The 27,946-nt window shown below is 41.0% G+C and overlaps 1 protein-coding gene across 7 annotated transcripts; it reads right to left on the minus strand.

The window, feature by feature from the left end:
• Nucleotides 1–776: 776 nt before the first annotated feature.
• On the minus strand, nucleotides 777–23,337 carry LOC110531926 (oxysterol-binding protein 2). Of its 7 annotated transcripts, XM_090185738.1 has the most exons (12): nucleotides 23,202–23,337; nucleotides 22,844–22,968; nucleotides 22,619–22,764; nucleotides 22,379–22,478; nucleotides 20,966–22,247; nucleotides 18,434–18,510; nucleotides 14,136–14,338; nucleotides 13,796–13,891; nucleotides 13,494–13,666; nucleotides 3,161–3,331; nucleotides 2,998–3,036; nucleotides 777–2,808 (listed from the first exon to the last, which is right to left on the minus strand). In XM_090185738.1, the coding sequence occupies exons 9-12, from the start codon at nucleotides 13,651–13,653 to the stop codon at nucleotides 2,777–2,779; spliced, it is 402 nt and encodes a 133-aa protein (XP_090041864.1). In that variant the 5' UTR covers nucleotides 13,654–13,666; nucleotides 13,796–13,891; nucleotides 14,136–14,338; nucleotides 18,434–18,510; nucleotides 20,966–22,247; nucleotides 22,379–22,478; nucleotides 22,619–22,764; nucleotides 22,844–22,968; nucleotides 23,202–23,337; the 3' UTR covers nucleotides 777–2,776. The 7 variants fall into 7 exon arrangements, 4 of the variants coding, with proteins under 4 accessions (XP_090041864.1, XP_090041862.1, XP_090041865.1 ...); XR_016483512.1 differs by lacking the exons at nucleotides 14,136–14,338; nucleotides 22,379–22,478; nucleotides 22,619–22,764; nucleotides 22,844–22,968; nucleotides 23,202–23,337 and having other exon boundaries at nucleotides 20,966–21,107; XM_090185736.1 differs by lacking the exons at nucleotides 14,136–14,338; nucleotides 22,379–22,478; nucleotides 22,619–22,764; nucleotides 22,844–22,968; nucleotides 23,202–23,337 and having other exon boundaries at nucleotides 3,161–3,360; nucleotides 20,966–21,107.
• Nucleotides 23,338–27,946: the final 4,609 nt, after the last annotated feature.

Here is a 27,946-nt window from a genome sequence, read left to right on the forward strand (position 1 = left end):
GCCCCTCGCCAAGCAGGGTCTCTCACACACTGTACAATGTATAGGATGGTAGGTTCCAGTCAGCCCTTTCAAATGTTGGCTCAAAGCAAATCTGCTCCATTGACAGAGGCCAGAATTACATACTGTATAGTACACGTTGGGAGAGATTGCTAGCCTTATCATAAAATGTAATTTAAATATAAAGACAGAGGTGTGAGCCTGTGAAAAGAGAATTAATAGAGAATAGTCATACACAGTTCATTCTGAAGAATTCAATTGTTTTAGTGATAACTTTGCAAAGGCTACACACCTCTAAATAAATGGTGTCTTAATCAAGTGTTTTTTTAAAGGTTCTGGACAGTGGACTTGAATTAAAAAGACGTAAAAATCAAGTTAATTACTATAATCATGTTCAATAAAATGAAATAGAAACAAATAGCTTTTTTTGCCAACCACCAGACCATGGAGGGGGGATAACCGATTCTCAGGTCAGTTGTAATTGGAGAGACTTGAAAAAGTGTGAGGAATACAACACAAACGATCATTAGTGTATGCGCAGAGATGACTGACAGACATCCCAGCATCCAACCCATTTGAACAGTAGCAACATTCGATGTCTTCCTCATAATAACTGCAAATGGTTTTAATGCAACTAGCACAACACCCATCAATTGAAACGATGTGAAACAAACAAAAGGGCGGGGCTACACCCTGAGAGAGATTGAGACTGAGGAACCAGGTATATTAAGATCAAGCTTGATCCAAATGACAAATAAATATTTCCAGATGCACACAAATGACTTCATGTAACTTTTTTTTATTTCATTGTCAAAATCTTAAGTAATCTCCACCAATATCGCAGCTTGCACTAAACAAGACAGATATATTATTTTCTATTGAATTTCTATGGCAACCAACTTTCCTTTTTTTGTTATCCAATTAATAACAGTGAAAAATATTCCACATAGAACTAAATAAATGAGGGACAAAAGTATGAAAAACACATTACAGCAACCTGTTTGACATTCAGGTAGTAATTGCTTAAGTCCTTTCACACACATGATGATTACTGTTTTGAAAGGGATCTCCCTTTCCGCTTCAGGAAAAAAACAACACCAAAACCAAATAAAACAACCATACCATTATCATCATTACTATATAGTAATCCATTTTCTATACATATATAAAATCATAGTTATTTGCAATGGTACATTTTAATTACACTTAAACAAAATTGTTATGAAACAAAGTAAATCCCATATTTTTTGGTGTCAAAACACTTGCATATGTACTCTTCAGAACAGAAATGTATACAGTTAAGTGACAGTTTTTCACCTCAGAATTGATTTCCCCTTGATTACCCCTTTGACAAATACAGACTAAGCATTTACCATAACTATTTTTTTAACAACTTTGAATACCATGTACAGTTCATGGCTACTATTATTTCCCATCAAACACATACTGTGGGTAGAAACCATTGTTCCTAAACTGCGAAAATGTTTCTTGAAATATGTTTCCTGAAACTGCGAAAATTTTTCTTGAAATATGCATTTTCTTCGCAAACGGATAATGGGTTTGTCGTTCAATGGATTTTATTATGTTCTGCTGATTGTTTTTAAATACATTTTTACATTATCTGAATGTGTCCACTCATTGGAGATGAAAGCAGGGATGACAGGAAAGGACACTAAGAGAGCCAGCCAAGAACCAGACAAGAGGTCTACTTCTCACAACTTCAACTCAAGAGCACCCCTATAAAAAAAGTTAATTTCACCATCTCATAATATCCATGACCATAGATTATGAGAAAGACGAGGCCCTAGTAAGAAAACCGATACAGTACAATAACTACTATTTAAGAGAAGGAACATACAGTATTCTGGGCACCCACTATCGATGTGTTGATACTGCATGATGGGAGTACTGCACAACGATGCGTTTCATAAAGCTTCCGATGGATGAACAAATACAATCATACTAGCAGAAACCCCCAAACCTTTAGTTCATTTGTTAAATACACTAATCAACAGAAAATTAAAAATGAGAAACCTTCTCCAACTTCTTGAAGGCCACCAATCATCGTTTCAATGACTAATTATATTAACCGAGTTTCATTCCATTTAATAAAAAAAAGTTTACCCCCAACCACAAGGCTCTTGATGAAGAGAGGAACATTAGTATATAGCTTCACAGAGAGGGATATAAGAACAATATGGTAGGTAGAGGTGTAACTGTTATCTAACCTCATCTGCTCTGGGCCCACGCCACTAATGCCAAAGACAGAGGAGAGAGATTACTTTTATTCAAAACGTATGCCCAGTTTCATTTCATGTCCCTTTTCCTCACACCCTATGACTTTTTGCAAATGTGAAGGAGTACACAGTGTGATGAAGGCTCCACCTAGCCCTCTTATAGGAGTGAGGTTTGTGCCAAATTGCCTTCACCTAGGATACCCTTCAGATCTGTGAACACTGACGGGGTAGAAGCTGAGGAAAGAGGGGCTAGGGACTAAAATGCAACCAAGTCTTAGGAATACCCCGTTCACCCATTGGATCAGACTGCAGCATCTAGATCTCTTAGAACAGAGAGCCAGTGGAGTGAAACATCCACACAATGGGAGGAGTGTAACTGTTCATTGGTAGGGTCCAATGAAGTAGGTTACGTCCTGGGAAACTTTCTAGTCAAAGACAGCCATTATGAGGTCAGTATATTTCGGGACAGGACTACCAGCTGCCTTTCTCCTTAGCCTCCCAGTAGCCTCCCTTATGTGAGTAGGGTCGTCGCAGCGTTTAAATCACTGCACCGTGTAGTTATCTTGGCGAGTGCCTGATGAAAAAATAAATGAGATATTATTTAGTGTATTGGACCTGTGAAAAAGAGAAGCCGATTTATAAAGTGACCACACAGTTAAACTGCTTCCTCTTGGAAACTTGTTTAATTGAAAACAATGTTGAAAGTGTGAGAGACAAAAACAGACAGAGAAGCACAGAAAACAGGCAAAAGAGGGATACTTGCTTTTCAGAGAAGGGTCAGTAAAACAGTCCTCATCGACAGCTTGTGGGAGAAGAAAAAGGGTCACGAAAGCGGCCTTCAGTTTTAAGTCTTACAGTATAACACTTATTCCGATTGAGACAGATGGAAAATGAAGGGACTCGAGGAGAAGCCTTTACTCAGTTACCTTCCTCTGACTCGCTGGCTGTACGCTGGCTGGCGGCCTCCCGTTCCCTCTCACGGCGGACACTATGCTGCTTCTCCTCCAGCCTCTGTTTCTCTACGTTGGCCTCGTCCCACTGGCCCACCTCCATAAGCCTCTGGTCGGGTCGTCGACAGCTGTCCGTGGGCGCCACGCCTTCCAACATTAAATGCAAATGTAACCCCCTGTAAAGACTGGCTTTAGTTTTTTTTTGTGTGTGGCAATGCTAATGTCTGTATTCTGAAACTGTCCATGTACAGTGTGGGGCAAAGATTTGCCGAGTACATGATTGGTCTGAGGTGATCTTGGGGAACAACGACAGAGTTCGTTAAGAGTGTTGTGACACCGAAGTTTATTGTTCAATTTGCTTTTTGTTTAATAGTCGGTATGAGTGTAGTTAGCTCCTTTTCACCAGCTATTTTCTTTTAATTTGGTTATTCACCGGATTCGTCATCTTGAAGGACAGACAAACGAACTGCTGGCTAGGTTCAGTTAGTTAAGCTAGCTAGCTATTCTACCAGCAGCATTCTACCACTTCATCACCGGCTGCCTCCAGTTGTTCTACAAGTAACCTCTCGGCACCGATGGAGCTCTCAAGGTTGTTTCTTCCACCTGTTAAATACTGAGGAATCCTTGGCCCTCTTGTTGACGGATGCTAGCTTCCTATGCTCCCTCTGTCCGGTTATCCTCTCTTCACTGAATGGACGGTAATGTTCATGTTTTAACCCCTCTCTGTCCTTATCGAGGTGCCCCAGGGATTTTATTGTTTGTAAAACTTTAACTGAGAGCTCTCAATTGTTTTAACTTCATCTGCCATCCAGATACATACAGTTGCATACAGAATATATACAAGTACACACATTTACCTAGAAACATATATATTCACACACACACACACACACAACCAGTCAAAAGTTACTCCTTCTTTATTTTTTACACATTTTCTACATTGTAGAATAATAGTGAAGACATCAAAACTACAAAATAACACACATGGAATCATGTAGTAAACAAAGAGGTGTTAAACAAATAAAAATATATTTTATATTTGAGATTCTTCAAAGTAGCCACTCTTTCCCTTGACAGCTTTGCACACTGTTGGCATTATCTCAACCAGATTCATGAAGTAGTCACCTGGAATGCATTTAACAGGTGTGCCTTGTTAGAAGTTAATTTGTGGAACTTCTTTATGTCTTAATACTTTTGAGCCTACCAATTGTGTTGTGACAAGTTAGGGGTGGTATACAGAAGATAGCCCTATTTGGTAAAAGATCAAGTCCATATTATGGAAAGAACAGCTCAAATAGGCTAAAATAAATGACAGTCCATTACTTTAAGGCATGAAGGTCAGTAAATCCCGAAAATGTCAAGTGCAATCGCAAAAACCATCAAGAGCTATGATGAAAGTGGCTCTCATGAGGACCGCCACAGGAAAGGAAGACCCAGAGTTACAGTGCCTTGCGAAAGTATTCGGCCCCCTTGAACTTTGCCACCTTTTGCCACATTTCAGGCTTCAAACATAAAGATATAAAACTGTATTTTTTTGTGAAGAATCAACAACAAGTGGGACACAATCATGAAGTGGAACGCCCAAAATTGGGCGTGCAAAATTATTCAGCCCCCTTAAGTTAATACTTTGTAGCGCTACCTTTTGCTGCGATTACAGCTGTAAGTCACTTGGGGTATGTCTCTATCAGTTTTGCACATCGAGAGACTGACATTTTTTCCCATTCCTCCTTGCAAAACAGCTCGAGCTCAGTGAGGTTGGATGGAGAGCATTTGTGAACAGCAGTTTTCAGTTCTTTCCACAGATTCTCGATTGGATTCAGGTCTGGACTTTGACTTGGCCATTCTAACACCTGGATATGTTTATTTTTGAACCATTCCATTGTAGATTTTGCTTTATGTTTTGGATCATTGTCTTGTTGGAAGACAAATCTCCGTCCCAGTCTCAGGTCTTTTGCAGACTCCATCAGGTTTTCTTCCAGAATGGTCCTGTATTTGGCTCCATCCATCTTCCCATCAATTTTAACCATCTTCCGTGTCCCTGCTGAAGAAAAGCAGGCCCAAACCATGATGCTGCCACCACCATGTTTGACAGTGGGGATGGTGTGTTCAGCTGTGTTGCTTTTACGCCAAACATAACGTTTTGCATTGTTGCCAAAAAGTTCAATTTTGGTTTCATCTGACCAGAGCACCTTCTTCCACATGTTTGGTGTGTCTCCCAGGTGGCTTGTGGCAAACTTTAAACGACACTTTTTATGGATATCTTTAAGAAATGGCTTTCTTCTTGCCACTCTTCCATAAAGGCCAGATTTGTGCAATATACGACTGATTGTTGTCCTATGGACAGAGTCTCCCACCTCAGCTGTAGATCTCTGCAGTTCATCCAGAGTGATCATGGGCCTCTTGGCTGCATCTCTGATCAGTCTTCTCCTTGTATGAGCTGAAATTTTAGAGGGACGGCCAGGTCTTGGTAGATTTGCAGTGGTTTGATACTCCTTCCATTTCAATATTATCGCTTGCACAGTGCTCCTTGGGATGTTTAAAGCTTGGGAAATCTTTTTGTATCCAAATCCGGCTTTAAACTTCTTCACAACCAGTATCTCGGACCTGTGTTCCTTGTTCTTCATGATGCTGTCTGCGCTTTTAACGGACCTCTGAGACTATCACAATGCAGGTGCATTTATACGGAGACTTGATTACACACAGGTGGATTGTATTTATCATCATTAGTCATTTAGGTCAACATTGGATCATTCAGAGATCCTCACTGAACTTCTGGGGAGAGTTTGCTGCACTGAAAGTAAAGGGGCTGAATAATTTTGCACGCCCAATTTTTCAGTTTTTGATTTGTTAAAAAAGTTTGAAATATCCAATAAATGTCGTTCCACTTCATGATTGTGTCCCACTTGTTGTTGATTCTTCACAAAAAAATACAGTTTTATATCTTTATGTTTGAAGCCTGAAATGTGGCAAAAGGTCGCAAAGTTCAAGGGGGCCGAATACTTTCGCAAGGCACTGTATCTAGAAAAAGTAGAGGAGATGAGCGATAGGTTTCTAAGAACAAGCTTTTCTCCACAATGTGTGGATGAAGCTCTTAATTTGGCATTGGGGAAAAGACAAGATTAAATGCTACAAAAAAAAGACCACTAGAGCTAAAGAACACTCTGTAATGTTCACAGCCACATACTTTGAAGTCGCAAAAAGTGGGAGACGCTGTCAAGAAACACTGGCATGTTTTATCATCGGACCTAGTTTTGCCAGCTGAATTTAAGAATCCACCACTTATTGTATATAGGAGAGGTCGCAATTTACGCAATAAATTGGTCCATGGCAACTGCCAGCCACAAAAGAAAATCAGCCAGGCTCTTTTACGCCCACTTCCAAATGGTAGCTATAAATGCAGAGGATGCGCGCAGTGCAACAATATGATGAAGTGTTAATACTTATGCCACCCACATACAGGAAAACGGTTCCAAATAAATTACATTATTACGTGCTCCACAAAGAAATTACATTATTACTGCTATGTTATCTACATTATTAAATCTCCATGTGGGCTGGGCTATGTAGGTAAAACCTCTCGTTCTCTCAAACAGAGAATCATAAAACATAAAAGTCCAATTAGGAGAAAAGACAGGGATTATACAGATTATCCACATTTTAAATTACTTTAAACATGACATTTCTACTTTTTAGATTTTGTGGCATAGAGAAAGTTAAGATATCAGACAGGGGAGGTGACATTAATAATATTCTGAGCGAAAGAGAATGTTTGGGGATTTTCACCCTCTAGACATTATTTCCTAAAGGTCTTAATGATGAAATGCCTATGTATGTTATGTTGTGAATTTGAACATGAATTATGCCCCTATTTCAGATTACTCTGACGGATTTTCTTGCGCTGTACCCAATGATTTATGAAAACTTGCTTGGTAGGTCGATGTCCTCATTGTGGTTTTACAGACGTGTTTAATATGTTTTATGTACACACTTTATTTGAATATTTATGAAATGCATATTGTTATATTTGGAAGCACTTGATTTCCCTCAAATCCAACCCCATTTGATGCGTGGAACGTATGTGGGTGGGGCAAGGTCTACATAAGGGTGCTTAATTGAAAAAACTCAAAAGCTCTGACGAAGGCCATGAGGCCGATACGTAAAGCTAATTAAAGAGCAGTGATACTATCAAGAGCAGTGTGTGGATTCCCTCCTTTTATTAAACTGTTACCATCCACCTGCAAAAAAGATTGGTGAGATGTGCGAGTGCCTTTTGAATTTTGAGTTTAGCTAGAGTGACATTTTCATACTCCAAGGAGAGAACAAGGCACTCACAGCTAGGGTTGCAAAGGGTTGGAAACTTTCCATGTGAAGTTAAGCCCGGGAATTTGCGGGAATTTTTCTCAAATTCATCAAAAAAGTTAGCTTATAACAGTGAATCTTTTTTGTGGGACACACAAGGCAATTCTGGGTCTTGTAGCATATTTTGGTTAAACTACCTCCAATTCAATGGAATTGCAACCCTCTGCATGCACAGTACATTCTTCAATCACATGTGCATGTGCTCTTCCATCACACTAATGAGATGCTATTGAGCCCACACAACAACACTGTCTGAGCCAAGGACTACATGATTTCTGGTAAGTTTTGATTACAATACTGGGTGGGGTGAATATATTTTATATGACATACATGATTTTTTGTTAACTAGTAAATAGTAGCCTACAGCAAAGTGTGTTTAAAAAAATTCTGCTAGTTAGTTTTTGCTACCATGTGGGTTTTAGCGTGCTTGAGCCTGCTAACTGAGGAGTGTTAATTCACCTGTTCCCATACAGATAAAATTATCTTACAAAGGAGTTGTTTAATCTAACTGCTTAACTATTTATCTGTACATGGATTTGTTTTTGTTTTTTTACTCATTTTTCTAGTCTTTACAGGAAAATGCCACGGGCACTATCTGATGTATGGAGACATTTCACTGCAGCTAATGAAGAAGGAAAATCTGTGTACATTTGCAAATACTGTGCCAAATCATATGTGAATAATGCAACAAAGATGCAAAATCATCTGGCCAAGTGCCCAAAGTTCCCTCAGCGCTCACAACAAGCAACCTCTGACAAAAGTCCCTCTACTTCTATCGATAACAACAGCTCATGGTCCTCCTGGAACCAGAAGTTTTTTGGACTCCATGGAGGAACGTAGTCAGAGAAATGCTGATAATGTCTTGCTCGAGCTATGTATGCAACTGTTCACCTCTGCTGTTCACAGCATACACCACTCCAACCAGACATGCTTTATCTGCTAATTTGCTGGATGCAGAGTTCAGAGTTCAAGTGAAGGTCAGGCAAATAAAAGAGAAAGGAGACTGTATTGCAATCATCTCTGATGGGTGGTCGAACGTTCGTGAGCAAGGAATATTTAAGTACATCATCTCTACCCCTCAACCAGTATTCTACAAGAGCACATACACAAGGGACAACATACACACTTGTCTCTACATTGCAGATGTAGGAAGTCATCTTTGACCTTGGACCACAGAAGGTATTTGCACTGGTGTCAGATTGTGCTGTGAACATGAAGGCTGCTTGGTCTAAAGTAGAAGAGTCCTAGCCTCACATCACACCCATTGGCTGTGCTGCTCATGCATTGAATCTGCTCCTCAAGGACATCATGGCACTGAAAACAATGGATACACACTACAAGAGAGCCAATGAAATGGTTAGGTATGTGAAGGGTCATCAAGTTAAAGCAGCAATCTACCTTACCAAGCAAAGTGAGAAGAATAAGAGCGCCACATTGAAGCTGCCCAGCAACACCCGTTGAAGTGGTGTTGTCATCATGTTTGACAGTCTCCTGGAGGGGAAGGAGTTTCTCCAAGAAATGGCCATATCACAGTCTGCCGATATGGACAGCCCCATCAAGAGGATCCTCTTGGATTATGTATTTTGGGAGAGAGTGGTAAGCAGCCTGAAACCTATAGCAGTAGCCTTTGCACGGATTGAGGGAGACAATGCCTTCCTGTCTGATGTTCAGACTTTGCTTGCAGAGGTAAGAAAAGAAATCCATACTGCCCTGCCCACTTCACTGTTGCTCCAAGCAGAGGAAACTGCAGTTCTGAAATACATCAAAAAGCGTGAAGACTTCTGCCTGAAGCCCGTACACGAGGCAGCATACATGTTGGACTGCAAGTATGCTGGCAAGAGCATCCTGTTTGGTGCAGAGATCAACAAGGCCTATGATATCATCACTTCCGTGTCTCGCCACCTTGCCCTGGGTGAGGGCAAGGTTCTTGGCAGTCTGGCGAAGTACACTTCCAAGCAAGGGCTTTGGGATGGAAATGTAATATGGCAGTCGTGCCAACATATCTCATCAGCCACCTGGTGGAAGGGACTTTGTGGATCTGAGGCTCTTTCCCCTGTTGCCTCCATCATCCTCCAAATCCCACCAACATTAGCCGCCTCAGAGAGCAACTTGTCCTTGTTTGGGAACACACACATTAAAGCCCGCAACTGGCTGACCAATACGAGGGTTGAAAAATTGGTTGCCAACCAGGCAAATTTGAGGCTTTTTGAGCCTGACAACAAGCCATCCTCAACAAAGTTGGAAAGTGACAATAAAGATAAGGCCTCAGGGTCTGATGTTCAAGGGGTGGACATTGAGGAGGTCCAGGGAGAAGACATGGAAGCCTGAGAAAGACAACCAAAGCTTTAGTTTCTAGACTATAATTTTACAGATGTATGTTGAAAAGGTTTTTGGGAGTTGCGATGGATCATTGGGGATCATTCAATATTCCTTTCTTTTGTTGTTCAGCGAAATCATCCCATGTGAAGAGTCAACTCAATTCCCTCTTCAAAGGGGGAGACACTCTAGACCCAAACTGTTACAGACCTATATCTATCCTACCCTGCCTTTCTAAAGTCTTTGAAAACCAAGGTAACAAACATATCGCCGAACATTTCGAATCGCACCGTACCTTCTCCGCAATGCCATCTGGTTTCTGAGCTGGTCTGCCAAGCTCAAGGTCCTAAACGATATCACAACCGCCATCGATAAAAGACAATAACACGCAGTCTTCATCGACCTGACCAAGACTTTCGACAATGTCAATCACCGCATTCTTATCAGCAGACTCAAAAGCCTTGGTTTCTCAAATGACCGTGAACCAGGCGAGGCTGTCATTTGAGAAACCAAGGCTATTGAGTCTGCCGATAAGAATGCGGTGACTGACAGAGTCGAAAGCCTTGGCCAGGTCGATGAAAACGGCTGCACAGTACTGTCTTTGATCTATGGCGGTTATGATATCGTAACCAGCTCGGAAACCAGAATGCATAGTGGAGAAGGTACGGTGGAGTTCAAAATGGTCGGTGATCTGTTTGTTAACTTGGCTTTCGAAGACTTTAGCAAGGCTTGGCAGGATGGATATACAGTGGGGCAAAAAAGTATTTAGTCAGCCACCAATTGTGCAAGTTCTCCCACTTAAAAAGAGAGAGGTCTGTAATTTTCATCATAGGTACACTTCAACTATGACAGACAAAATTAGAAAAAAATCACATTGTAGGATTTTTAATGAATTTATTTGCAAATTATGGTGGAAAATAAGTATTTGGTCACCTACAAACAAGCAAGATTTCTGGCTCTCACAGACCTGAGGCTCCTCTGTCCTCCACTCGTTACCTGTATTAATGGCACCTGTTTGAACTTGTTATGAGTATAAAATACCTTTTAGAAGCAAGAGTTATTTTATACCTCCAGCCAATCGCATTCACTCTATCGAGACATATTGCAGACTTGTGGAAAATGATGTTGGACTTCTCCTTAAGAATAAACAGGGATCCAAATCTTTCCATAATTTACCCAAGAATGAAAAACAAGCTTTGCTTGATTCAACACCCTAAAATTGCCACTTTCTATACTTTGCCGAAATTACACAAGAATGTTACACAACCTCCAGGGCGCCCTATTGTAGCGGGCATTGATGCAGTAACGGCCCCTCTATCTACTTTTGTTGACTTTTTTATTAGACCACTCGCAGAACAGCTCCCCGCCTTTGTAAAGGACACCAGCAGTATGATCTCTATCATTGAATCTCTTGATCCTCTCCCTGAGAATACCTTGTTAGTTACTTTTGATGTTGAGTCATTATACACTAATATTCCACACGAGGGCGGTATTGAAGCTATGGAACATTTTCTTCTGCAAAGTGACCCTAATGAACTACCTTCCAGTGCATGCATTGTAACACTGGCTGAAATAGTACTTACGCATAACTATTTCATGTTTCTAAATGATTTCTTTATTCAGACAAAAGGTACTGCTATGGGATCCCCCATGGCTCCTAACTGTGTGTGTTTTCGGACCTTCCCTTGGTCGTATTCTCTCGGGGCAGAAATCTCAGAGATCAATTGGTAAACTCTGATTTACCACCCCAAGATATTCCTGAACAACGTCTATTTGCGCCCCTACTGGATGGAAATTACAAATGTAATGGCTGTGCTCAATGCAATGGCACTTATAAATGTAGATCCTTCAAACACCCACAAACAGGGAAATCGATCCCAATAAAAGGTGTTATTACGTGCTCCACTAAGGCAGTTATTTATCTTATAACTTGTCCTTGTGTTAAAAATTATGTAGGTAAAACAAAGCGCGAATTAAAAGTACGTATCTCAGAGCATCGTAGCACCATTAGGTGTAAAAACTTTACTTATCCAGTTGCGGCCCACTTCTTGGATGCAGGCCACTCGATTTCGTCTCTGCGTTATATTGGCATCGAACATGTCACCCTCCCTAGGAGAGGGGCTGACCTTGATAATGTATTGTTAAAACGAGAGGCTGCCTGGATCATTAATTTAAAGACCCTTGCGCCCTTCGGTCTCAACGTAGACTTTGATCTGAAGCCATTCTTGTGATTGTGATTTTGCCATTGTAATTGTTTGTAAACTTGCGTAGTTAAATTAATCTATGATCGTATGCTATCCATTTGTTTGTATGCTGTTCTTTGTTTGACATTTTAATATTTGATTATTAACCAATGGTATTAGGCCACTCTTGGCCATGATTACAGACACCTGTGTCTTTTGACACTATATAAATGAGTCATCCCGCAGTGTTTGTGATTATACTCTGATGAAGACAGCTTGGCTGTTGAAATGTTGGTATTCAATTTTGCATCTGAGCTCCTACATTGTGCGGCTTTCTTTTATTTTCAAGTTTCTACTCCGCTAGCCAGCACCTCGTCTTTTTCTTCTAGATCAATAACTTTTGTTATTGACCAAATACTTATTTTCCACCCTAATTTGCAAATAAATTCATTAAAAATCCTACAATGTGAGTTTCTGGATTTTTTTCTTCTCATTTTGTCTGTCATAGTTGAAGTGTACCTATGATGAAAATTACAGGCCTCTCTCATATTTTTAAGTGGGAGAACTTGCACAATTGGTGGTTACTTTTTTGCCCCTATAGGTCTATAACAGTTTGGGTCTAGAGTGTCTCCCCCTTTGAAGAGGGGGATGACCGCGGCAGCTTTCCAATCTTTAGGGATCTCAGACAATACGAAAGAGAGGTTGAACAGGCTAGTAATAGGGGTTGCAACAATTTTGGCTGATCATTTTCGAAAGAGAGGGTCCACATAGTCCAGCCCAGCAGATTTATAGGGATCCAGAATTTGCAGCTCTTTCAGAAAATCATCTATCTGGATTTGGGTGAAGGAGAAGCAGGGGGCCTGTTGGCCGGGGTAGGGGTAGCCAGGTGGAAAGCATGGCCAGCAATAGAACAATGCTTATTGAAATTCTCGATTATAGTAGATTTATCGGTGGTGACAGTGTTTCCTAGCCTCAGTGCAGTGGGCAGCTGGGAGTAGGTGCTCTTATTCTCCATGGACTGACTGTGTATATTGGTTCCTGACTTCCCTGAAAAGTTGCATATCGCGGGGGCTATTCAATTCGACTTTATGGATCTAGTCCCCCGATGAGATGAAGTCACAAGTATTTGGACAAATTCACTTCTAGTGTAGTCAAAAGTTGAATATTCCTAGCAAATGACTACATCAAGCTTGTGACTCATTGGATGCATCTTCAGTTTGTTTCGGGATATTTTATGCTGTGCCATTGGACAATACAGAAAGTATTTGCTGTACGGAAAAAGAGCGGGAGAGACAGACAGCCATGCCATACCTCAATAGGCTCTAATTGGTGAAATTCGTGTGGAGACTTTCTCAACATTCCATTTACAGCTAAATATCAGTACTGTGTTGTGCTGCATCTTATGGTGGCTGGCAGGAAAAGAGGACACACAAAACAAGTCAGACACTCACGGTAGAGGGTTTTTCCACCACAGCTCCCTGCCCTTGAGCGTCTGGTAGACAGTCTTCTGTTGGCCCTGGGTGCCGTTCTCTCCCTTGCTGCTCTGCATGACCCTGGGGAACTCCATCTTCTCATCCCAGGTCCCCGGCAGCACATAGTGCGCCTTCCCATCCTTATCCATCACCTAGACGGAGATATGGAGAGATACAGAAAAGGCAAAGGAACCAGAAATACAGGTAGAAAGAAGGAAAGGTACAGATTTATGTCTTCTTTTTAGTCTGTTACATAAACGTCAAATGTGTACACCTCCTACCTTCCTGGCCACATCTCTAGAGAAGTAGCTGTAAGGAGCAAACTTCAAATGGCAGCGATCTCCCGTCTCTTGATTTACCACATCAATGTCTCCAGACTAGAATTGAAGAGAGAAGAATTGGGCATAAACCAATAACCACTGGCAAATAATCATAAAAGAAAAATACACCTACAAGGGTTTTTCTTTATTTGTACTATTTTCTCCATTTTAGAATAATAGTGAAGACATCAAAACTATGAAATAACCAAGAAAGTGTTAAACAAATCAACATATATTTTATATTCTTTAAATGGCCACCCTTTGCCTAGATTATAGATTTGCACTCTCAAGCAAGCTTAACCTGGAATGCTTTTCCAACAGTCTTGAAGCAGTTCCCACATATGCTGAGCACTTGTTGGTTACTTTTCCTTCACTCTGCGATCAGACTCATCCCAAACCATCTCAATTTAGTTGAGGTCGGGGGCTTGTGGAGACCAGGTCATCTGATGCTGCACTCCATCACTCTCCTTCTTAGTCAAATAGCCCTTGTGTTGGGTCATTGTCCTGTTGAAAAACAAATGATAGTGGGACTAAGCGCAAACCAGATGGGATGGCATATCGCTGCAGAATGCTGTGGTAGCTATGCTGGTTAAGTGTGCCTTGAATTCTAAATAATCACAGTGTCACCAGCAAAGCACCCCCACACCTCCTCCTCCATGCTTTACGGTGGGAAATACACATGCGAAGATCATCCGTTCATCCACAGCACATCTCACAAAGACACGGCGGTTCGAACCAAAAATCTCCAATTTGATCTCCAGACAAAAGGACAAATTTCCACCGGGCTAATGTCCATTGCTCGTGTTCCTTGGCCCAGCAAGTCTCTTCTTCTTATTGGTGTCTTTTAGTAGTGGTTTTCTTTGCAGCAATTCGAGCATGAAGAACTGATTCATGCAGTCTCCTGTGAACAGTTGATGTTGAGATGTGTCTGTTACTTGAACTCTGTGAAGCATTTATTTGGGCTGCAATTTCTGGTAACTCTAAGTCTGGTAACTCTAATGAACTTATCCTCTGCAGCAGAAGTAACTCTGGGTCTTCCATTCCTGTGGCAGTCCTCATAAGAGCCAGTTTCATCATAGCGCTTGATGGTTTTCGCGACAGCACTTAAAAGAAACTTGCAAAGTTCTTGACATGTTCAGTATTGTCTGACATTCATGCCTTAAAGTAATGATGGCCTGTCGTTTCGCTTTGGTTATTTGAGTTGTTCTTGCCATAATATAGACTTGGTATTTTACCAAATGGGGCCATCTTGTGTATACCCCCACAAGAGGGCACCACAAGAGCGGTTCTTTAAAAATAGTTACCATATCCCCAATTAAACTCTAGAAGGTCTTTAGCTATCACATTTATAAAAAGTCAACTTATTAATCATAACCTCGTATCATATCATTCTGACCCATCATAACCTTCTTGCGTCTGCATAAACCCGAGCCTTACTTATGATTCAGTACTACACTAGTTGGTTTAATTATTTATTTACTAGCTAATTAAATTGTGACTAGATAAACATACACATTTAATACATTAAAAACAGGTCCCAAACGGAACGACAACAACGTGGCTGCTCGTAACAAAAGAGATGGAGGGGGAGGGAGAGAGGGGGACAGAGACACTTAACATTGGCACTTTCAAAAACAACTCACCTACAGTAACCACATACAGTTGAAGACAGAAGTTTACATACACCTTAGCCAAATACATTTAAACTCAGTTTTTCACAATTCCTGACATTTAATCCTTGTAAAAATTCCCTGTCGTAGGTCAGTTAGGATCAACACTTTATTTTAAGAATGAAATGTCAGAATAATAGTAGAGATAATAATTTATTTCAGCTTTTATGTCCTTCATCACATTTCCAGTGGGTCAGAAGTTTACATACACTCAATTAGTATTTAGTAGTTAGGTTTGTAGGCCTCCTTGCTCACACATGCTTTTTCAGTTCAGCCCACAAATTGTCTATAGGATTGAGGTCAGGGCTTTGTGATGGCCACTCCTATACCTTGACTATGTTGTCCTTAAGCCATTTTGCCACAACTTCGGAAGTATGCTTGGGGTCATTGTCCATTTGGAAGACCCATTTGCGATCATGCAAATGTCTTGAGATGTTGCTTCAATATATCCACATCATTTTCCTGCCCTCATGATGTCATCTATTTTGTGAAGTGCACCAGTCCCTCCTGCAGCAAAGCGCCCCCAGAACATGATGCTGCCACCCCCGTGCTTCTCGGTTGAGATGGTGTTCTTCGGCTTGCAAGCCCCCCCTTTTTTTCCGCCAAACATAACAATGGGCATTATGGCCAAACAGTTATTTTTTTGTTTCATCAGACCAGAGGACATTTCTCCAAAAAGTACGATCTTTGTCCCCATGTGCAGTTGCAAACCTTCGTTATGTCGATATAGGACCAGTATTACTGGGATACTTTATATAGATCATTTTGTATCCGTTTCCTCCAGCATCTTCACAAGGTCCTTTGCTGTTGCTCTGGGATTGATTTGCAATTCTCGCCAAAGTACGTTCATCTCTAGGAGACAGAACTAGTCTCCTTCCTGAGCAGTATGACGGCTGTGTGGTCCCATGGTGTTTATACTTGCGTACTATTGTTTGTACAGATGAACGTGGTACCTTCAGGCATTTGGAAATTGATCCCAAGGATGAACCAGACTTGTTGAGGTCAACAAACATTTTTCTGAGGTATTGGCTGATTTCTTTGGATTTTCCCATGATGTCAAGCAAAAAGGCACTGAGTTTGAAGGTAGACCTTTAAATACACCCACAGGTACTCAAATTATGTCAATTGGCCTATCAGAAGCCATGACATTTTCTAAGCTGTTTAAAGGCACAGTCAACTTAGTGTATGTAAACTTCTGACCCACTGGAATTGTGATACAGTGAATTATAAGTGAAATAGTCTGTCTGTAAACTGTAAATTGTTGGAAAGAATTACTTGTGTCATGCACAAAGTAGATGTCCTAACTGACTTGCCAAAACAATATAGTTTGTTAACAAGAAATATGTGGAGTGGTTGAAAAACAAGTTTTAATTACTCCAACCTAAGAGTATATAAACTTCCTACTTGTGCGTGTGTATCTTTTTATTTTACCCTTATTTTACCAGGTAAATTGACTAAGAACACATTCTCATTTACAGCAATGACCTGGGGAATAGTTAAGGGGAGAGGAGGGGGGATGAATGCGCCAATTGGAGGCTGGGAATGATTAGGTGGCCGTGATGGTATGAGGGCCAGATTGGGAATTTAGCCAGGACACCGGGGTTAACACCCTACTCTCACAATAAGTGCCATGGGGTCGTCAGTGACCATTTTTTCTTAACTGCTACAATTGATTGGTGGCGTAGTCCACTATAATAGAGTTGGCTCATAGTTTAATGGTTGGGAGTTCTAATCCCACATGGGGCAGATATATTTTTTTATTTACAATATTCATCCCGTGCCCACACACTTCTAATTCTGAAATCTGAAATCACACCTGTGAGCGTGGTCACCCTGGTAGCAGTTGTAGGTTTTTATACAGTACCCGAGAACAATCTGTGAGTTAATTTGACCATTGGAAAAAAAACTACTGCGTAAATATTGAAATGCAGGTTTGATTGAATTCCCACAACTTTCACCTAAATGCATTTTTTAATTGAAGGGGTTGGGCAAATCCTGAAATTAGCATTGAGAGTTACCCTTTAATGAGAAAGAGTCCTTTCATGACATTAATTATTCAAAGCTGTTGACTCGCCAGGGGATGTAATGAAATCATTAAGCTGCAGATGGTATTAATAAGCTTGTTCAACATTGCAGCCGACTTTGAAGGCTTTGATGCTATCCTACATGGCCATAATCTGGTTCAGACTTCAAATATTCATGATCAAGACCAATTGAAATCAATAAAGTCTGACATTGCCAGGTCACGTGACAGGCAAGAGGTATTTCCTGGGTGGATTTGAGCAAACATTACACTGATAGCATTCCGGACATTGTATGGTATCCAATAGGAAGCAACCTTTTATGGTGCATACAGTCGCCTTTAGGAACCGACACAAAATAACCCTGCTTGAAGTACCCGAGTACTGGCTAAGGAGACCAGCTGAGAATTTCCAGTACAAAAGACAAGAGCAATTTTCATCACCTTTGCAAGTCAGATTTTCCACATATATTGCCTTGGAGTGTCTGGGAATGGTGATGATAGCGTGTTTAGTATACTCCCGAGTGGCACACCGGTCTAAGACAATGCATCTCGGTGCAAGAGGCGTCACTACAGTGCCTGATTCGAATCCAGGCTGTATCACAACTGGCTGTGATTGGGAGTCCCATAGGACGGCGCAATTGGCCCAACTCATCCGGGTTTGGCTGGGGTAGGCCGTCATTGTAAATAAAAATTTGTTCTTAACTGACTTGCCTAGTTAAATAAAGGTTAAATAAAAAACTACTGCAAAACTACAATTCAAGTAGAGGATACACAGAGCTGGCAATCACCTGTTCACAAAGATGTGCAACTAAATTAAAATACATGCTAATGAGTTTCATTTCATTTCCTAAACTGAATGAATACTGAATTGGGCCCCAACCCTGTTCAGTGGAGTAGAGGTCTTACCTTTTTCCTGTAGCCGCTGGCCCCCATGGTGAGCAGGGTGATGAGCACATCCGGGCAGGGGGAGGCTGATGCTTGACCTGTAGACAGAGGGCAGTCAACATCATACTAAAAGGGCACAAACACTTTCTAACCTGAACCCTTACTATGACTGTATCAATTTCAGTACCAATACTGATTCCTCTCAATTATTTGTTTCCTTAAATGGTTCCAATTCATATAATGAATTGATAATTATTATGGCTTTGAATGCTTCAAATCTAGCCCAGTTGTCTCCAACTCCAATCCTAGAGAACATTATTACAGGTAAAAGGAAAGGAATGCACTCAAATCTATATTCTTAAGTAAAAACAGAGAAAGGAAGCTTGAAGTCAACAGTCAATCACATAACAAGGAAAAAAGGGGACCAGCACTCACTTGAAATACAGTGCCTTGCAAAAGTATTCGGCCCCCTTGAACTTTGCGACCTTTTGCCACATTTCAGGCTTCAAACATAAAGATATAAAACTGTATTTTTTTGTGAAGAATCAACAACAAGTGGGACACAATCATGAAGTGGAACAACATTTATTGGATATTTCAAACTTTTTTAACAAATCAAAAACTGAAAAATTGGGCGTGCAAAATTATTCAGCCCCCTTAAGTTAATACTTTGTAGCGCCACCTTTTGCTGCGATTACAGCTGTAAGTCGCTTGGGGTATGTCTCTATCAGTTTTGCACATCGAGAGACTGACATTTTTTCCCATTCCTCCTTGCAAAACAGCTCGAGCTCAGTGAGGTTGGATGGAGAGCATTTGTGAACAGCAGTTTTCAGTTCTTTCCACAGATTCTCGATTGGATTCAGGTCTGGACTTTGACTTGGCCATTCTAACACCTGGATATGTTTATTTTTGAACCATTCCATTGTAGATTTTGCTTTATGTTTTGGATCATTGTCTTGTTGGAAGACAAATCTCCGTCCCAGTCTCAGGTCTTTTGCAGACTCCATCAGGTTTTCTTCCAGAATGGTTCTGTATTTGGCTCCATCCATCTTCCCATCAATTTTAACCATCTTCCCTGTCCCTGCTGAAGAAAAGCAGGCCCAAACCATGATGCTGCCACCACCATGTTTGACAGTGGAGATGGTGTGTTCAGGGTGATGAGCTGTGTTGCTTTTACGCCAAACATAACGTTTTGCATTGTTGCCAAAAAGTTCAATTTTGGTTTCATCTGACCAGAGCACCTTCTTCCACATGTTTGGTGTGTCTCCCAGGTGGCTTGTGGCAAACTTTAAACAACACTTTTTATGGATATCTTTAAGAAATGGCTTTCTTCTTGCCACTCTTCCATAAAGGCCAGATTTGTGCAATATACGACTGATTGTTGTCCTATGGACAGAGTCTCCCACCTCAGCTGTAGATCTCTGCAGTTCATCCAGAGTGATCATGGGCCTATTGGCTGCATCTCTGATCAGTCTTCTCCTTGTATGAGCTGAAAGTTTAGAGGGACGGCCAGGTCTTGGTAGATTTGCAGTGGTCTGATACTCCTTCCATTTAAATATTATCGCTTGTACAATGCTCCTTGGGATGTTTAAAGCTTGGGAAATCTTTTTGTATCCAAATCCGGCTTTAAACTTCTTCACAACAGTATCTCGGACCTGCCTGGTGTGTTCCTTGTTCTTCATGATGCTCTCTGCGCTTTTAACGGACCTCTGAGACTATCACAGTGCAGTTGCATTAATACGGATACTTGATTACACACAGGTGGATTGTATTTATCATCATTAGTCATTTAGGTCAACATTGGATCATTCAGAGATCCTCACTGAACTTCTGGAGAGAGTTTGCTGCACTGAAAGTAAAGGGGCTGAATAATTTTGCACGCCCAATTTTTCAGTTTTTGATTTGTTAAAAAAGTTTGAAATATCCAATAAATGTCGTTCCACTTCATGATTGTGTCCCACTTGTTGTTGATTCTTCACAAAAAAATACAGTTTTATATCTTTATGTTTGAAGCCTGAAATGTGGCAAAAGGTCACAAAGTTCAAGGGGGCCGAATACTTTCGCAAGGCACTGTAGTTGCAAACTGACATTTCTGTTTATTTTATTCTCATCTTTTAGGCAACATATCCTACTACAACACATACTACCACATGCAGGTCTTTATTGTAGCCAAGCACTAACATACCTGATTTCATGACATGTTGATTATTTGAAACTGGCATTAGTGCTGGGCTGGAATATAATCCAGCACACCAAGTAGCTTCCCCAAAATGGGCATTAGATCGAGACCCTGTGCTACCAAAATGAACAAACTTCCAACATTTCAGAGGGGAAATGGAATGTGTCACCAGCATAAGACAGGCAGAGACAATACAGACACACAGGAATACAACAGAGCACAGAGACACTGAGGGCTGGCGGAACAATTACACTAGATGAGCCCTATGATAACAGTAAACTAGTAGCTAATGCAGGTAATAGCAACTTTACACAAAAAGGTTGCAGGCTTGGTTCAAACACATATAGCCCTTAGTGATATGAAACAGCACTAACCTGGATACATTCTGCTGATCTCCTGAAATAAAAGACTAATTGAAACCAGCAATTGTGGCACCACCTACTGGAACCATGAAGTTTTTGTCCAGGCTTTGTACAAAGGCATCGATTCTTCCAACACGAGCCCCCTGAAGAGATTATGAAAATAACCTAACTTTGCTATGCCTATGGAATGGAAAAATATGATTTATGAAAGAGGAGTTGGAGCAGTAGTACCTGCTGAATAAAGTGCATACACTTGGATGACTGCACTCCATAAGCATTGTTGACAACATGGAGGATGTCATATTTGGCACACATTGTGGCTAGCTCCTCCAATTTGCCAGAACAGAGGGAAGTCATTATCAAATAATGCCCTGGTAATCTTCACCCAACATACACTGTAATAATATGGAAGTATGCTTCTGTGAGTAATGTCATGAAGTAGACTATATAATAAAACAGTTTACAGACTATACAAATAACATTTGTTTCCAGTGATACCAGTTATAATAGCACATGATAATAGGACATGGACATTTTATTTGTTACAGCTCTATTTAACCATGATTGGATGGCAAAGCAAGAAGTAGTGGAGTGGACACAAAGGATGTTCTCTGCTCCCAGCTCTTGCATCTTAAGGTCCACAGACTCCAGATCTGTTCTCAGCTCATCGCCTTCCAAAATGTTCTCACCACCACGGGTTCAAACCCTGTTCATGGTTACAACGAGCAAAAGTGATTAATGTTGGGGTTGGACAAGAGTTGCCTTGCAGGGGAGCTACAGTGGGGTAGTGGACGCATAACGTTTGCCGGCATGAGCAGAGCGCAATATACTTTATTATGTGTTTTCATGTGTGAGCCGTGCACCGAATTCTTGAAAATAGAAACAGAGAGAAATGTTGCACTAAGCAGGGATGAATGAACGGGAGCGTCTCACACTCTGCAAAAGTTAGGCCCTACGAGTCAAGTATAGCATGCATTTTAGGCAGCTCTTAGAAAAATTCAGTCATTTTCAAAACTAGCTGAACTGATAGGTGCATCTAGAGCAGGAATGGGGAGTACAAGAAACTGTAGGGCATAACTTACTTTTATAATGTTACAGAGAGTGGTATTGAACACGGTCATGCTAGTACTTAACCTGCAGGTGATCATGGCATTGAAGCAGGACTTCTGGTCAATGAGGGGCCAGATGATGTAGCGCGCCTTTGGTCTCTTGTGGCGAAGTGTTAGGAAGCACAGTGTCAGGCTCATCCCGGTTGCCATTGGAACTACAAAACAACTGGCCACACTTTGCACACCTGTAAACATACACAATAACAAACAAGCTAGGAACAAAAGTGTGCACACAGTGTAGCTCTACTACAGAACTGGAGGTGTCCATTACTGCCATACATTTATCAGTAGGCTAAATGCAATCTTAGTTACACACCTGAGTTTTAAAATGTCCAGTACAACTGAATTAGTCAGCTTGCCCAGCAGACTGGAACCTGCATCCTTAGGTTGAGTTGCAGCGATGTCACCAGATTGTCCTATCCCATGTATAAAGCAACACATACATATCTCATGATCATGACTCCACTGAACATGTATGACAAAACAGGTAGCTACTTGGAATTTAACAAAGCAATAGAAAATTCCTTTACTTTGAAAAGCAACAGTTAATAAGAACCTGTAATGTCGTCGGGCCACCAAACTAGATGCCACTCTGCCCTCCCTCTCACCAACACCACAGTTTCCAAAGAAGTTGTTGCTGTCCATCACAGCCAGTTCATTTTGCTGTTTGGTTCCTTGTGAATACACCCCTGATGTAGTTACCTGGCAAATGTGCAACTGATCTGATCATCTTATCGAAATAATAGAATTTGAAGGAATGTTATTCGGATATTAACGTTACCTGGTCCAAAAGCTGTCTAATCAGCTGCTCATGACTGCGACGTGCCTGTGACCCCTGGCGAATGTAGGATGCCGACACAATCTTCTCACTTATGGAAAAGTTTTCACTATTCATCTCAACATTCGCTGTTAAACAGATAAGAGTAGATTAGCATATGCAATTCTAGCAATAATAGTCAGTAGAAACGTGTACTTTAGCGAACGTGTTCATCACAAAACTAAAGTACAACCTTCTAACGAGTGGTGTATTCAGGGCTAATGCCGAATCAAAGTAATCCTCAGCTCCGTTTATGCTAATATTGATTTGGCTACTGGTTATTGTAGTGTTTATCTTTTTTTTTTAAATGTATCTGCCTTACCTTTGCAGCTATTTTCACTGTCAAGAACCCGATTTCATTCTCTCATGTTTTGAATTCTACTTCCGAGTTTTCTTCTTTATCATCGGATGGCGAGCCCAGAAACACAAAACATCGCCTCCGATTGGATGGAGAATGACTGCCCCCTCTCATTGAAGCTCTGAAGCTCAAAGTCGATGGCTGTTGTACAGTATAGTCAGAAAGTATTCAGACCTCTTCCTTTGTCGACATTTTGTTACGTTATAGCCTTATTCTGAAATAGATTAAATACAAAAAAGCCTCATCAATCTAAACACAATACCCCATAATTAACGGGTTTGTTTTGTGCAAATTTATAACAAATAAAAAAACGATACCTTATTTACATAAGCATTATGTAAATTTGCTATGAGACTCGAAATTGAGCTCAGGTGCATCCTGTTTCCATTGATCATCCTTGAGATGTTTCTACAACTTGATTGGAGTCCACCTGTGATCATTTCAATTGATTGGACAGGATTTGGAAAGGCACACACCTGTCTATAAGGTCCCACAGTTGACAGTGCATGTCAGAGCAAAAACCAAGCCATGAGGTTGAAGAAATTGTCCGTAGAGATCCGAGACAGGATTGTGTCGAGTTACAGCCCTGAGGAAGGGTACCAAAAAAATTCTTCAACATTGAAGATCCCCAAGAACACAGTGGCCTCTTCCTAGAGCTGGCTGGCTGCCTAGCCAAACTGAGCAATCAAGGGAGAAGGGCCTTGGTCAGGGAGGTGACCAAGAACTGCATGGTCCCTCTGACAGAGCTCCAGAGTTCCTCTGTGGAGATGGGAGAACCTTCCAGAAGGACAACCATGTCTGCAGCACCAGATTTGGCCAAAAGACACCTAAAGGACTCTGGTCTGATGAAACCAAGATTGAACTCTTTGGCCTGAATGCCAAGCATCACATCTGGAGGAAACCTGTCATCATCCTTATGATGAAGCATGGTGGTGGCAGAATCATGATATGGGGATGTTTTTCAGCAGCAGAGACTGGGGGACTAGTCAGGATTGAGGGAAAGTACAAAGAGATCCTCGATGAAAACCTGCTCAGGACCTCAGACGAAGGTTCACCTTCCAACAAGACAACGACTCTAAGCACACAGCCAAAACAACGCAGGAGTGGCTTCAGGACAAGTCTCTGAATGTCCTTAAGTGCATCCAGCCAGTGCCCGGACTTGAACCTGATCAAACATCTCTGGAGATACCTGAAATAGCTGTGCAGTGATGCTCCCCATCCAACCTCACAGCGCATGAGAGGATCTGCAGAGAAGAATGGGTGGAACTCCCCGAATACAGGTGTGCAGAGCTTGTAGTGTCATACCCAAGAAGACTTGAGGCTGTAATCACGGACAAACGTGCTTAAACAAAGTACTGAGTAAAGAGTCTGAATACTTATGTAAATGTAATATGTTTTTTTTATTTTTAAATAAATGTGCTAAAATAAAAAATTAACTGTTTTTGCTTTGTCATTATGGGGTATTGTGTGTAGATTGATGAGGAAAAAACTATTTAATACATTTCAGAATAAGGCAGGAACGTAACAAAATGTAGAAAAGTCAAGGGGTCTGATGCTTTCCGAATGCACTATATAAAGAAAGAAGGATCCCCATTATAGTCAATTGAAAAATAGCAAAAAGTTCAACTTGCAATGTACAGTATAAAAACGTCATTAGAAATGCCAGACGAGCTCATTTTTTCCAAATTGATCATTTACTAATCAGAAAAATTAGAGTGCTCTTCTCAAACATTGATGGCCTGAAATCCTACCCCCGCAAACTTACAGTATGTGAACTTTCCTCCACATCTAAATGTGATGAGTTTGCGGAATATTTCAGAGATACCCAGACTAAAATTGGTTATCAGTCAAGCAAGACCAGATGAGAAGTTTGATATGTGCCCTAGCCTACCCCGCAAAGGCACAATGGATTTATTTTCCCTGGTTGACACAGACATACTCAGGAATGTGATGCACTATATTGCCTAGCAAAAGTATTCATCCCCCTTGGCATTTTTCCTATTTTGTTGCATATATATATTCATCTCATGTCATTGCTTACATGTATGCATAAATAAGACCTTAATATAGATGCCAAGTCTTGGTCATGATATGGTTTCAGTTTTAATTTACCTGTAATTCAAATGAAATTTGATTTGGATTTCATGTAATGGACATACATAAAATAATCCAAATTGGTGAAGTGAAATGGAGAAAAAAAACTGGAAAAGTGTTGCGTGCATATGTATTCACCCCTTTGCTATGAAGCCCCTAAATAAGATCTGGTGCAACCAGTTACCTTCAGAAGTCACATACAGTGCCTTGCGAAAGTATTCGGCCCTCTTGAACTTTGCGACCTTTTGACACATTTCAGGCTTCAAACATAAAGATATAAAACTGTATTTTTTTGTGAAGAATCAACAACAAGTGGGACACAATCATGAAGTGGAACGACATTTATTGGATATTTCAAACTTTTTCAACAAATCAAGAACTGAAAAATTGGGCGTGCAAAATTATTCAGCCCCTTTACTTTCAGTGCAGCAAACTCTCTCCAGAAGTTCAGTGAGGATCTCTGAATGATCCAATGTTGACCTAAATGACTAATGATGATAAATACAATCCACCTGTGTGTAATCAAGTCTCCGTATAAATGCACCTGCACTGTGATAGTCTCAGAGGTCCGTTAAAAGCGCAGAGAGCATCATGAAGAACAAGGAACACACCAGGCAGATCCGAGATACTGTTGTGAAGAAGTTTAAAGCCGGATTTGGATACAAAAAGATTTCCCAAGCTTTAAACATCCCAAGGAGCACTGTGCAAGCAATAATATTGAAATGGAAGGAGTATCAGACCACTGCAAATCTACCAACCAAGACCTGGCCGTCCCTCTAAACTTTCAGCTCATACAAGGAGAAGACTGATCAGAGATGCAGCCAAGAGGCCCATGATCACTCTGGATGAACTGCAGAGATCTACAGCTGAGGTGGGAGACTCTGTCCATAGGACAACAATCAGTCGTATATTGCACAAATCGTGCCTTTATGGAAGAGTGGCAAGAAGAAAGCCATTTCTTAAAGATATCCATAAAAAGTGTCGTTTAAAGTTTGCCACAAGCCACCTGGGAGACACACCAAACATGTGGAAGAAGGTGCTCTGGTCAGATGAAACCAAAATTGAACTTTTTGGCAACAATGCAAAACGTTCTATTTGGCGTAAATGCAACACAGCTGAACACACCATCCCCACTGTCAAACATGGTGGTGGCAGCATCATGGTTTGGGCCTGCTTTTCTTCAGCAGGGACAGGGAAGATGGTTAAAATTGATGGGAAGATGGATGGAGCCAAATACAGGACCATTCTGGAAGAAAACCTGATGGAGTCTGCCATAAGACCTGAGACTGGGACGGAGATTTATCTTCCAACAAGACAATGATCCAAAACATAAAGCAAAATCTACAATGGAATGGTTCAAAAATAAACATATCCAGGTTTTAGAATGGCCAAGTCAAAGTCCAGACCTGAATCTGTGGAAAGAACTGAAAACTGCTGTTCACAAATGCTCTCCATCCAACCTCACTGAGCTCGAGCTGTTTTGCAAGGAGGAATGGGAAAAAAATTCAGTCTCTCGATGTGCAAAACTGATAGACATACCCCAAGCGACTTACAGCTGTAATCGCAGCAAAAGGTAGCGCTACAAAGTATTAACTTAAGGGGGCTGAATAATTTTGCACGCCCAATTTTTCAGTTTTTGATTTGTTAAAAAAGTTTGAAATATCCAATAAATGTCGTTCCACTTCATGATTGTGTCCCACTTGTTGTTGATTCTTCACAAAAAAAATCAGTTTTTTATCTTTATGTTTGAAGCCTGAAATGTGGCAAAAGGTCGCAAAGTTCAAGGGGGCCGAATTCTTTCGCAAGGCACTGTAATTAGTTAAACAAAGTCCACCTGTGCCCAATCTAATGACATGATCTGTCACATGATCTCAGTACATATACACCTGTTCTGAAAGGCCCCAGAGTCTGCAACACCACCAAGCAAGCAACACCATGAAGACCAAGGAGCTCTCCAAACAGGTCAGGGACAAAGTTGTGGAGAAGTACAGATCAGGGTTGGGTTATAATTTTTTTTATCAGAAACTTTGAATATCCCACAGAGCACTATTAAATCCATTATTAAAAAATGGAAAGAATATGGCACCACAACAAACCTGCCAAGAGAGGGCCGCCCACAAAACTCACGGACCAGTCAAGGAGGGCATTAATCAGAGAGGCAACAAAGAGACCAAAGGTAACCTTGAAGGAGCTGCAAACCTCCACAGCGGCGATTGGAGTGTCTGTCCATGGACCACTTTAAGCCATACACTCCACAGAGCTGGGTTTTATGGAAGAGTGGCCAGAAAAAAAGTAATTGCTTCAAGAAAAAAACAAGTAAACACATTTGGTGTTCGCCAAAAGGCATGTGGGAGCCTCGAAGAATGTACTCTGGTCAGATGAGACTAAAATTGAGCTTTTTGGCCATCAAGGAAAATGCTATGTCTGGCGTAAACGTAACACCTTTCATCACCCCGAGAATACCATCCCCACAGTGAAGCATGGTGGTGGCAGCATCATGCTGTGGGGATGTTTTTCCATCGGCAAGGACTGGGAAACACGTTCAGAATTTAAGGCATGATGGATGGTGCTAAATACAGGGAAAGTCTTGAGGAAAACCTGTTTCAGTCTTCTAG

The sequence above is a fragment of the Oncorhynchus mykiss genome, chromosome 9 (genome assembly GCF_057628025.1).
Source record: "Oncorhynchus mykiss isolate SJ-2025 chromosome 9, ASM5762802v1, whole genome shotgun sequence".
Lineage (NCBI taxonomy): Eukaryota > Metazoa > Chordata > Actinopteri > Salmoniformes > Salmonidae > Oncorhynchus > Oncorhynchus mykiss.